Source organism: Nerophis lumbriciformis, linkage group LG27 (assembly GCF_033978685.3).
Source record: "Nerophis lumbriciformis linkage group LG27, RoL_Nlum_v2.1, whole genome shotgun sequence".
Classification (NCBI taxonomy): Eukaryota; Metazoa; Chordata; class Actinopteri; order Syngnathiformes; family Syngnathidae; genus Nerophis; species Nerophis lumbriciformis.
Genome location: NC_084574.2, coordinates 18,648,104 through 18,660,494, shown reverse-complemented (window position 1 = coordinate 18,660,494; position 12,391 = coordinate 18,648,104). Strand labels below are relative to the sequence as shown.

At 41.6% G+C, this 12,391-nt stretch overlaps 1 protein-coding gene across 1 annotated transcript in view; it reads left to right on the top strand.

Moving 5' to 3' along the window:
- Positions 1-5,322: 5,322 nt before the first annotated feature.
- The window catches only part of adcy9 (adenylate cyclase 9), an 88,611-nt gene continuing 81,542 nt past the window's right edge, over positions 5,323-12,391 (top strand). The window contains exons 1-2 of the mRNA XM_061922737.2: positions 5,323-5,534; positions 5,616-8,888. Of these exons, the coding sequence (XP_061778721.2) occupies positions 7,016-8,888 (1,873 nt within the window). The 5' untranslated portion in view covers positions 5,323-5,534; positions 5,616-7,015. The remainder of the gene's footprint in view (positions 5,535-5,615; positions 8,889-12,391) is intronic.

Genomic DNA, 12,391 nt, shown 5'->3' with positions numbered 1-12,391 from the left:
TGGCTGTCTTTGAGTTTCCAATCATTTCTACAACTCTTATTTTTTTGTGATAGAGTGATTGGAGCACATACTTGTTTGTCACAAAAAACATTCATGAAGTTTGGTTCTTTTATGAATTTATTATGGGTCTACTGAAAATGTGACCACATGTTATTATTATTCATAGTTTTGATGCCTTCAGTTACAATCTACAAAGTAAATAGCCATGAAAATAAAGAAAACGCACTGAATGAGAAGGTGATTCCAAAATTTTGGCCTGTATGTATGTCTGGACAATTTTCATCAAACTTCATCTCAATTTTCAATTAAAAGAATATGAGTCCCAAGCCTGCACAACCGAAAAATGGCTAGAAACAGAGCCTCCCTACTTGCAGATCATGTGCTTTGCGTAGGGCCCCGCGATTCATCGGAGGTCCCGTTTTGCATGAATAAGTGCATGTAAAAATTGTATTAATAAATGACTAGATGCTTCATGGGAAATTTTACCACAGATGTATTCATAGCCCCTTCCTTTGCTATCATTGATAAGAATGAAGTCTTTGTCCCCTGTGGTGATCAGTGTTAGTGCTGGGCTGGTAAACAGACATAGTAGGATTGAAACCTGGCTGAAGATGTCAAGACGTGGTGTGTTTGTTTTCCCGAGATGCAAGTAAAGCTGGACTGGTCATGGCGTGAAGGTGAATACATATTTATTTATAACACTCAAAGGAACAAAAAGCGCGCTCAAGGCGGATGTACAAACTTGACTAACGAAACAAAAAGACTTGCACGGGGGCAAAAAACTGTGAACAATTAAACAAAAACACTAACTGTGGCATTAATAGAAAAAAACTTACTGACATGGCATGAAGTGCGCAGAGGTGGACAGAGTGTGACAGGGGTATGAATACAGGATTTCGCCAGGACGACGAACTGAAAACAATGAACTTAAATACTACCTACATGATTAACGAAAACAGGTGCGTGACGTGACAGGTGAAAACTAATGGGTTGGTATGGTGACAAACAAGAGTGCATAATGAGTCCAAACGTGGAACAGGTGAAACTAATGGGTAACCATGGAAACAAGACAAGGGAGTGAAAAGCCAGAAACTAAAGAGACAAAAACTAAACAAAACATGACTAAAACAAAACATGATTACACAGACATGACAGAAGATGTGCCAAGAACACATGCAACTTTTACATTTGTTATTTTGCAAACAAAATCCTGGTTCTGGTTAGAAATGGTTAATTTTATATACTGTACAAAGACTTATTCATCTGGTTTGCTACTGTACAAAAGGCATATAGTAATAAACATGCATATTATTGTCAATGACATACACTCCCTCAAAATATAAATATGCTATTTCAAAGTGGGAAAAATACAAGTGAGGCGGTGTGGAGGTTCCTCCTTTAATGACAGTTATGGCATGTGACACCCACTGTGGACACCCACCCAACCAGCAACAGCTGTGTCAAACCAGCGTAGACTAACTGGGACAAAACAAGAAGTCAGAGATTGATTTCAAAATAATAGCAAAAATAACTTCAATTTCAGAATATTGGAACTTGACTGATCAAAAAGTCAAATTGAATCCAAAAGTAGGCATAATATATCAATTAAAATATAGGTTTTTTGCCATATCAAATACAAGCTAAAATACAACAATTTCCATGTAGACGTTATTAACTAGTTTGACCCTGAGACTCACTGCACAATTTCACATGATCATTAAGTCACAGCCTACTTTTAGTGAAGTCAAACCATATGTCAATATTGTCAAATATCATGGTGTGTAAAATAGTGACGGGAAACTTGATTCTTTTACTGACACAAGTTCTTGAGCTACTCATTTGAGGGAACTGGGTTTCTATTCGGAGTCCAGTTCTCTGGAATGCCCTACCAGTAATAGTTGGACATGCCTACTCGGTAGAACTCCCACCTTCAAACTCATCTATATAATCTAGCTTTTGAATAGACTCTGTTTTAAACCAGTTAACCTGACTCTTCTCTTTTTTGCCCCCTTATCCTGCATGGAGAGATTACCATATGGCCATGGATTATCCTGGGGTGGTACTTGTCTGGAGGACGCGCTAGCTGTTCTAAATCACCACTCCTCTATGACATGGGGGGGGGGGGGGGGGGGGGTTACCCACATATGCGGTCCTCTCCAAGGTTTCTCATAGTCATTCACATCGACGTCCCACTGGGGTGAGTTTATCCTTGCCCTTATGTGGGCTTTGTACCGAGGATGTCGTTGTGGCTTGTGCAGCCCTTTGAGACACTTGTGATTTAGGGCTACCGTATATAAATAAACATTGATTGATTGATTGATGGAAGAAAACCCCCTATGACCCTCTGCAGCCCTCAATGGACTGGACTCTCATATTATCAAATAATGCAAAAACTGTCCCCACTTGGCACCCAACTACGGCCCCTTCCTAAGGTTTCTGCTTGTTCCCCCATGTTGGGCTTTTTGAGTTTTTCCTTGCAAAGATGTGGGTTGAGATCTGAGTGATTAAGGTGAATAAGGGCTATATGAACAAACTTTGATTGATCGATTAAGTAATTTTGCACTATTATGTTGTGACGTCGTATTTTATTTTATATCATATCGTATATTTATTGTGTGCTATTTTTATTTTCCCCTCTTTCTTTCCTTTTTCTTTTAAATTGTAATTGTACAGCCTTTTTTTACATCATGGCCAGTGGACTACAGATGAAAACTAGCCTTCTGGATCATTCTGGCTTTTTTAAGCATGTGTTTTATGAAATTGCATTGTCTCCTTTGAAATAAACTAATCTTAATGAATTAGTTAACTTGAAAATAATCACAAAACATGCATTGAATTCAGGTTTGATCAAAAAAGTTTACACATCGTTTCACATAAAAAAAAAAAAAAGCGTGTGAAAATGTTTTATAATGGGGGCAGGGGGCTCAAAATAAAATTGTGCTTGGAACCCCAATTTATTTATGAGTAAACAGGGGGGCGGGGGGAACAAGTAAATAGGAGGGAAAAAACTCACAAGTTTGTTTTTCTTTTTTTTATCACTTTAATAACTCGCACATATCTAATGTACAACTCTAGACTCTAGAACAGTGGTTCTTAACCTGGGTTCAATAGAACACTAGGGGTTCGGTGAGTCGGGAGCAGGGGTTCGGCGGAGGTCAAAACACACCCGACTCATCGTGTAAATAAAAACTTCTACCTATCGGCGAATTACGGATACGGCAACAGCAGAAGTCACACTGATTTGCAGGTGTGTAATTTGTTGTGAGTTTATGCACTGTGTTGGTTTTGTTGTTTGAACAAGGTGATGTTCATGCACGGTTCATTTTGTGCACCAGTAAAAAAACATGGTAACACTTTAGTATGGGGAACATATTCACCATTAATTAGTTGCTTATTAACATGCAAATTAGTAACATATTGGCTCTTAACTAGTCATTATTAAGTATAATGCCTTATTTGGCATGGCCTTATTATAACCCTAACCCTCTAACCCTGGCCCTAACCCTCTAACCCTAACCCTAACCCTAACCAAATAACTCTAAATTAAGTCTTTGTTACTTAGAATATGTTCCCCATAATAAAGTGTTACCAAAAACATATAACTTTGCCTTGAATTTGAAAAAAAACAACATTTAATTTTTCACTAAAGAAGGGTTCGGCGAATGCGCATATGAAGCTGGTGGGGTTCGGTACCTCCAACAAGGTTAAGAACCATTGCTCTCGAAAGAGGTTCCGCAGCCTCCGTAGCAGAACCTCCAGGTTCTGTAACAGCTTCTTCCCTCAGGGCATCAAACTCTTGTACGCGTCATAATGATCCCCTCAATTCCCCCCAAAAACGGATTAACTCGCTGGAATATAAAGACAATATAACAGGAGAGTTCATTGACAGTCATGATCTAGTCAATTTAACTATAGTACTCGGTAAAAGGTTTATTTTGAAGGCCGCAAATAGATATTCACATAGTATTACTTTCTTTAAAACATTTATTCAGCATTTTTTAACTTTAGAAAGTTATATGGTTGAAATTATGCCAAAAAACATAAAAATAGATGGGGAGTCCTCAAATGCTTATTTTGAAAATGTCATTTTGTTTATAGATTATATGCAATCTGTTGTTGTGTTCCCTAATTTGAGTGTACATAAATGAAAGTGTGTGTGGCTGAGCCCGACCTGGACATAATCTGGACTGTACATAAATGCTTGATTTGAAAATGTCATTTTGTTTATAGATTATATGCAATCTGTTATTGTGTTCCCTAATTTCATTGACAACCTGGTCTGGTGAAGATAATGTCCTTTAAATAAATAAACAAATAAATAAATAAATAAAAAACATTTTGTTGAACAAAAAATACATTACAATCAAATAAAAACAGTTACATATAAACTAGTAAAAAATTAAAAAGAGTAAAATCAAATGTTAAAGGTTAGTACTATTTAAATTAAAGTTAAAGTACCAATGATTGTCACACACACACTAGGTGTGGCGAAATTATTCTCTGCATTTGACCCATCACCTTTGATCACCCCCTGGGAGGTGAGGGGAGCAGTGGGCAGTAGCGGTGGCCGCGCCCGGGAATCATTTTTGGTGATTTAACCCCCAATTCCAACCCTTGATGCTGAGTGCCAAGCAGGGAGGTAATGGGTCCCATTTTTATAGTCTTTGGTATGACTCGGCGGGGGTTTGAACTCACAACCTACCGTTCTCAGGGCGGACACTCCAACCACTAGGCTTAGTGGTGGACCAGCAACGCACACAATCATGTGTGCTTATACGGACTGTATCCCTTGCAGACTGTATTGATATATATTGTAAGAACCAGAATATTAATACCAGAAGGAAACAACCCTTTTGTGTGAATGAGTGAAAATTAGTGTAAATGGGGGAGGGAGGGTTTTTGGGTTGTTGCACTAACTGTAAGTGTATTTTGTGTTTTTTATGTTGATTTAATAAAAAAATAAAAAATAAATAAACAATATAACATACATTCTTAAATGTGGATGCATATGAAAAAGTGCAATATATTTATCTGTTAAGTAATCTATTTATTTATATCTGCACCCTATTGTTATTTTATCCTCCACTACAACGAGCGAATGCAACGGAATTTCGTTCTAATCTGTACTGTAAAGTTAAAAATGTAATGACAATAAAAGGAAGTCTAAGTCTAAAAGTACCTTCCAAAATACAAATATCAAACCGATTTGAACGTTTTGACTGAAAAGCTTTTAGAGCGTTCTTCTTACCGGAAGTGGTGTGACGTGTTAATCACGTCCAGCTTGACAGGCGGGGTCTGACCATCTAGCACCGCCACAACAGCCGGGGGAGGATTTCCGAACCCGTCGTAGCGAAGATGGTGGCAAACCCAGGCGTGCGGATGTTCCGTTCGCCCGGATAACAGTGCGGTGCCGCCGCCGTAAGACCTCCCCGGAGAGGACGGGGGGAAAAAGCCAGCCTTCGCGAGATAAAAGGCGGACGGAAGAGGAGACACACGCATGCCAGAAGACACCAGAACCTTCCAGAACCGGAGCGGTGATAAGAAGTCTTGCTTTTGGATCTTTTTAACCAAGGATATAAACGTTTCTCTTTTTTTTTTTTTTTTTCTTCGCCCAGGAAGGGAAAGCAAAGGGAGGAAGCAGAGCTCCAAATAACCACACTGGGTCTCCAAGCGCAGGAAATACGGCCTGGGAAAAAAAAAAAAAAGTTTGGGAGTTTTTTTTTTTTTTTTTTTTTTCCCCAAACAAAATGGGTGCTACGTTTGACGTTGTGCACGACTAGAATGCAAAGTAGTTCATTTTTTCCCCCACACTTCCACGCGTTGCTGGAATGCGAGCGCCCTATAGCGTATTAAGTGTTGTCATGTTAAATGCGGCGTTGTGCAAATACTTTTAATCATCACTATTTATAGCGCAGCCTCCACCCTGGCTGTGCCTCCTATCTCGCATGTTTTGCTAACTGCGCGCAACAAGTTGCAGACACTCCCAGCCCAGGCAAAGCGACGCTAATTTGGTATTTTTGAAGCTTCTCTTTTTCCGATTACGCTCTCGGAATAGCACGCACCCCTCCCCGGTCCTCTTTGGACTGCAGAGGTGGGGGGGGTTCAACGCCAGAGATCCGGAGAGGGACTTCAGGAAAGGACGGGGCTGGATCCGTGGGAATAGGCCTGCCAGGGCCTCGTATGCACAGGCTGGATTCAGGTCTTGGACTACTAGACCCTGGAAGATTTGAGGCTAAAGGCGGAAGGAGAGAATGCACGGACATCCAAGTGTTCAGCACGTTGCATGAGAAGAAATGCACAAAGTGACCCATCCACATCAATATTTTAGTAGGTTGGATTTATAATTGTTCTATTTTTCTATTGATAGAGCTGCAACAATGGAGGTGTTTTTAAAAGTGCCATTTGTTTAAGTTTTGCGCACCAACTGTTGACAGCCCACATCTGGATGTGCTCACGCAATGCAGCCTTGGACCTGACCGCTGCTTGACACGTAATGGACGACTGTACAAATCTCTGGATTTTCTTTGGCTGCCCGATTTTGTGACGTCCACGACAGGCCATTTCCAGTTGTGTGACGTCTGGGGTGAGGAACCTGGCATCACCAGCAAGTCACTTCCCAGAAGGATGTTTGATGCCGGAGGCAAGCACAGCAGTGACATAAGTTTTGCTGGTGAGAAACTCGGGTTTAAATCCAGATGCTTTTTTGCAGAGTGATGCATGTAATGTGAGTGGTGACGCAAATCCAGTGTCTCATCATGAGCAGCTCACTAAACTGGAACGGTGTGTCTGGTGTGCGTGAGTGTTTCAGCTACCTCGTGCGTAACAAAGACGTCTGCGTCTCGTGCGCCGTACTATCAGTGTGATTATTCCAGCAAACGCTTGGTTCCCATCCATCCACCTCGGTGGTGCCACATGTGAACACGCGGCTCCCACGCACCACGTCTAATTGCCCCGGCGACATCAGAAGCTATTAATATTTAACTTCGCTCCCACACCCCTCCTCTGCAGCGTCAATATGGCCACGCTGCAAGATCACCGGCAGCTTCTCATGCACGGCACAGAGGTGAGCTGCAATTCCAGCGGGGATGGTGCTGTGACTGTGCAGATTGCCAACAGCATGCGGCATGAGCCGGCCAGGGCAGCCACCGGCGTCGGGGGAGGAACGAAAGGCTGCGAGGATGGGAGTAAAGTGAACCTTAACCTCCACAAATACAGTATTTCCTCCAGCTGCAGCTCTGCAGACTCCAGACTTGGTATGACCTCCACAACAAGGGTCCACAGGAAGGCGCCACCACTTTTTGAACGCTCCGCTGCACAGTGCTGGGACCCCAAGTTTGACTCCCCCATCCTGGAGGAGGCGTGCCAGGAGAGGTGCTTTCCTCAGACTCAGCGGCGCTTTCGATATGTCCTGTTCTACCTGGCGGTGGCAGCTGTGCTTTGGGCAGTGTACTTTGGTGTCAATAGTGACCGCTGCCAACCAATGAATTTCTTAGCCCCCACGGCCTTCTTTTTGGTCCTTTTAGCACTCCTCTTCTTGTTCACCTTAACCCGCTACTACTCACAGCTGTACAACCAAACCTCCTTGTTCCTGATCGCGGTCACCTTCGCCATCACATTGGCCCCCCAGATACAGACTGCAGGCTTCACTGAGTTGGAGTGGGCTCACCTTGTAAATGCATCCTACCACTTTTCAGACGCACCCCCATCGCCTTGCATCTCCCCAGTGGCAACTTTTTCTCTCTGCATTGAGGTCCTTTTATTGTTATACAGTGTCCTCCATGTGCGTCTGTATGCCTCAGTGATGCTGGGCTTTTTATACTCCATATTATTTGAGGCATTAGGGTGGCTACCGTTGCTTCACAGAAGCCATGATTCGACTGAATGGGGGACAGATTTGGGGAGCTCCAGCTGGGAAAGGGACACCCTCCACTGGCTCGGTCCAGCCAAAGCGCTGCTCCACTTGTGTGCCCACGTCATCGGCATCCACTTGTTCATCATGTCAGAGGTGCGTTCCCGCAGCACTTTCCTCAAAGTGGGCCAGGCCATCATGCATGGCAAGGACTTGGAGGTAGAGAAGGCCCTGAAAGAGCGTATGATCCACTCGGTCATGCCTCGACGTGTTGCAGACGAGCTAATGAAGCAGGGTGACGACGAGGGCGTAGGGAGTGAGAACTGTAGCAAGCGATATTCTTCTGGTGCATGTTCTGCCTCAGCTGTCTCTGTGGGCGGTGGAGGAGGTGTTTGTGGAGCTTCGCCATCCCAAAGTGCCACCAGTCCCAAGAACCACCCTTATAACAACCACAAACGCAAGAAGACCTCCATCCCACGGGGCCAGATAATATTTCGACCTTTCAACATGAAACGTATGGAACCTGTTAGCATCCTCTTTGCGGACATTGTGGGCTTCACCAAAATGTCAGCCAATAAGTCAGCACCAGCCTTGGTCGGTCTTCTAAATGATCTCTTTGGACGCTTTGACCGTCTCTGTGAACTGACCTGTTGTGAGAAGATCAGCACACTGGGTGATTGTTATTACTGTGTAGCAGGCTGCCCTGAGCCCAGACCGGACCATGCCTACTGCTGCGTGGAAATGGGTCTAGGCATGATTCAGGCCATCGAACAGTTCTGCCAGGAGACATGTGAGACCGTCAGCATGCGCGTTGGTGTCCACACTGGCACCGTGCTGTGCGGTATTCTAGGAATGAAGCGCTTCAAGTTTGACGTTTGGTCAAATGATGTCAATCTGGCCAACTTGATGGAGCAGCTAGGCGTGGCAGGCAAGGTCCACCTGTCAGAAGCCACCGGTCAGTTCCTGGATGACCGTTACCAGCGGGAGGATGGCCGAGTGCTGCAGAGAGCCGGCGAGAGTGTGGTGGAGAAGCTGAAGGGTGAGTAAATGTTTACTTCCTACTTACTTAGGGTGAGACTTTCAAAGGATGAAAGTTTAAAGTCTAATTGTCTGAACATGTAAACTATCAAGGCTAGAGTTGGGTCACGGCCTGCCGTCAAGCCCTATAATATGTTATCTGACTCGCTTTTCTTGTTTGAAACAGTCCATGATCATGGTGATGAGATTAAGAGATTGGAGCACCAGAGGCAGGGAACGTTTTGCTTCATAGTGATTGTTGGAATATTTTTGTATGAAAAGGGCAGTATTGGATTTTAATGTCAAATTAATTTTACATTCAAAATATAATCTCTCAATAAAATTAATTATTAAGTACAACTATCGATAGTAACTATACAAAGTATAGTATCAGTTTTGGCCATTACTACAGTATTTGTTGTTGTTTACAAAAAAAGGGAATACGTTCTTTAAGGGCAAACCAAAGGATTTTAATCAGAGACAATAGTAGGAAATCATTTAAATATTTAATCAATATTGTTACACTGCCTTCCTGTGTTTTTCCCTGATATATTTGTGATCAAAAATGTAATAATTCAATGATCTTGAACATTTTAAGTATCAGTATCATCAATATTGCTCCGAAATTTATAGTAACCCCCAAAACTATTGTAAAAGTATTGAAACAACAGAATAAGTGTTAGGTATATTTTAATAGAAGTGTAATTAAAAACATGTTACAGCAAGAAGTAACCAGATATTACTAGATAGTGGTTTTGACAAAAAAATACATACATCAAATTAGGAGCCTTTGTTACCCATTTTGCAATGGTTGGAAATGGTTCTGTTATCATTTACATATCAAATATTATCCATCCATTCATCCATTTACTACCACTTGTCCTTTCAATATATTGTTATATACAGGTAAAAGCCAGTAAATTAGAATATTTTGAAAAACTTGATTTATTTCAGTAATTGCATTCAAAAGGTGTAACTTGTACATTATATTTATTCATTGCACACAGACTGATGCATTCAAATGTTTATTTCATTTAATTTTGATGATTTGAAGTGGCAACAAATGAAAATCCAAAATTCCGTGTGTCACAAAATTAGAATATTACTTAAGGCTAATACAAAAAAGGGATTTTTAGAAATGTTGGCCAACTGAAAATTATGAAAATGAAAAATATGAGCATGTACAATACTCAATACTTGGTTGGAGCTCCTTTTGCCTCAATTACTGCGTTAATGCGGCGTGGCATGGAGTCGATGAGTTTCTGGCACTGCTCAGGTGTTATGAGAGCCCAGGTTGCTCTGATAGTGGCCTTCAACTCTTCTGCATTTTTGGGTCTGGCATTCTGCATCTTCCTTTTCACAATACCCCACAGATTTTCTATGGGGCTAAGGTCAGGGGAGTTGGCGGGCAAATTTAGAACAGAAATACCATGGTCCTTAAACCAGGCACGGGTAGATTTTGCGCTGTGTGCAGGCGCCAAGTCCTGTTGGAACTTGAAATCTCCATCTCCATAGAGCAGGTCAGCAGCAGGAAGCATGAAGTGCTCTAAAACTTGCTGGTAGACGGCTGCGTTGACCCTGGATCTCAGGAAACAGAGTGGACCGACACCAGCAGATGACATGGCACCCCAAACCATCACCCAACCATGCAAATTTTGCATTTCCTTTGGAAATCGAGGTCCCAGAGTCTGGAGGAAGACAGGAGAGGCACAGGATCCACGTTGCCTGAAGTCTAGTGTAAAGTTTCCACCATCAGTGATGGTTTGGGGTGCCATGTCATCTGCTGGTGTCGGTCCACTCTGTTTCCTGAGATCCAGGGTCAATGCAGCCGTCTACCAGCAAGTTTTAGAGCACTTCATGCTTCCTGCTGCTGACCTGCTCTATGGAGATGGAGATTTCAAGTTCCAACAGGACTTGGCGCCTGCACACAGCGCAAAATCTACCCGTGCCTGGTTTACGGACCATGGTATTTCTGTTCTAAATTGGCCCGCCAACTCCCCTGACCTTAGCCCCATAGAAAATCTGTGGGGTATTGTGAAAAGGAAGATGCAGAATGCCAGACCCAAAAACGCAGAAGAGTTGAAGGCCACTATCAGAGCAACCTGGGCTCTCATAACACCTGAGCAGTGCCAGAAACTCATCGACTCCATGCCACGCCACATTAACGCAGTAATTGAGGCAAAAGGAGCTCCAACCAGGTATTGAGTATTGTACATGCTCATATTTTTCATTTTCATACTTTTCAGTTGTCCAACATTTCTAAAAATCCCTTTTTTGTATTAGCCTTAAGTAATATTCTAATTTTGTGACACACGGAATTTTGGATTTTCATTTGTTGCCACTTCAAATCATCAAAATTAAATGAAATAAACATTTGAATGCATCAGTCTGTGTGCAATGAATAAATATAATGTACAAGTTACACCTTTTGAATGCAATTACTGAAATAAATCAAGTTTTTCAAAATATTCTAATTTACTGGCTTTTACCTGTATATGTATCGTTATGGCAGGAGGCTGCAATACAGTATATGCATGGCAATTTTAGGTTTGCGTTTTTGGACTAGATTTTAGGCCATATTGCCCATCCCTACTTGTATTACACTGACTACAGAGGGATTATGTCATATATATTAATATTTAGTGTATATAGGTAGCTTCAGTTGTGCAAAGTGAAGCTGATTGGTGAAGTTGTACAAAACTTATTATGCAAAACCAACTTTTCTGACCTATGGGTATCTGTTTTGTGTATTTGGGATCTGCATAAGTCCCGAAGAATTTAAATTAAACCATGGCGGCTCGGCGGAGGTACTTGTAAAACAATGTTGCTATCCTTAATACTTCCTCTAAATGAGCCCAATTTGTGATGTTTTTCATCTTAGTTATGTCAGCTGAAATCTCTATACATGATAAAGTTTTACCCAACGAGTGTTGCGCGAGTCCGCCATTGTAGTCTGACACTGTAGTTAATAAGTCCCTTCTATTTCTCTATCCTCTTGTTGTGGGGCAGGCTGGTTCGTACATGCATATAGATAGATAGATAGATAGATAGATAGATAGATAGTACTTTATTGATTCCTTCAGGAGAGTTCCCTCATGAAAATTAAAATTCCAGCAGCACTGTACAGAATTGAGATCGAATTTAAAAAGTAAATAATGGAGGTCTAAATGGAAATAAAATAGAAGATATAACAATAAGAATACAAATAAAAAGTAACAATAAGAATACAAATATAACCGTATAAACAAGAATATAACAAGAGAAACTAGGCAGTAGTGACCATGTTATGAAAATAAAAAAAATAAAAAATAAAGAAAAACGGTAATACTGACGATTATATGAAAGATGTGATGTGTATATTACACTTTAAAAATGAATTGCACTGTTATTGCTGTTGAATGCACATGCATCCTCCGCTGTTGTTAGCGTATTTGTTCTAATTTATATCTGTTGGTAGATTCCATATGAAAGCGCTAAAAACTACAAATTGGCTGATGAGAAGACGTAGTCAAAGTGGAGGCACGT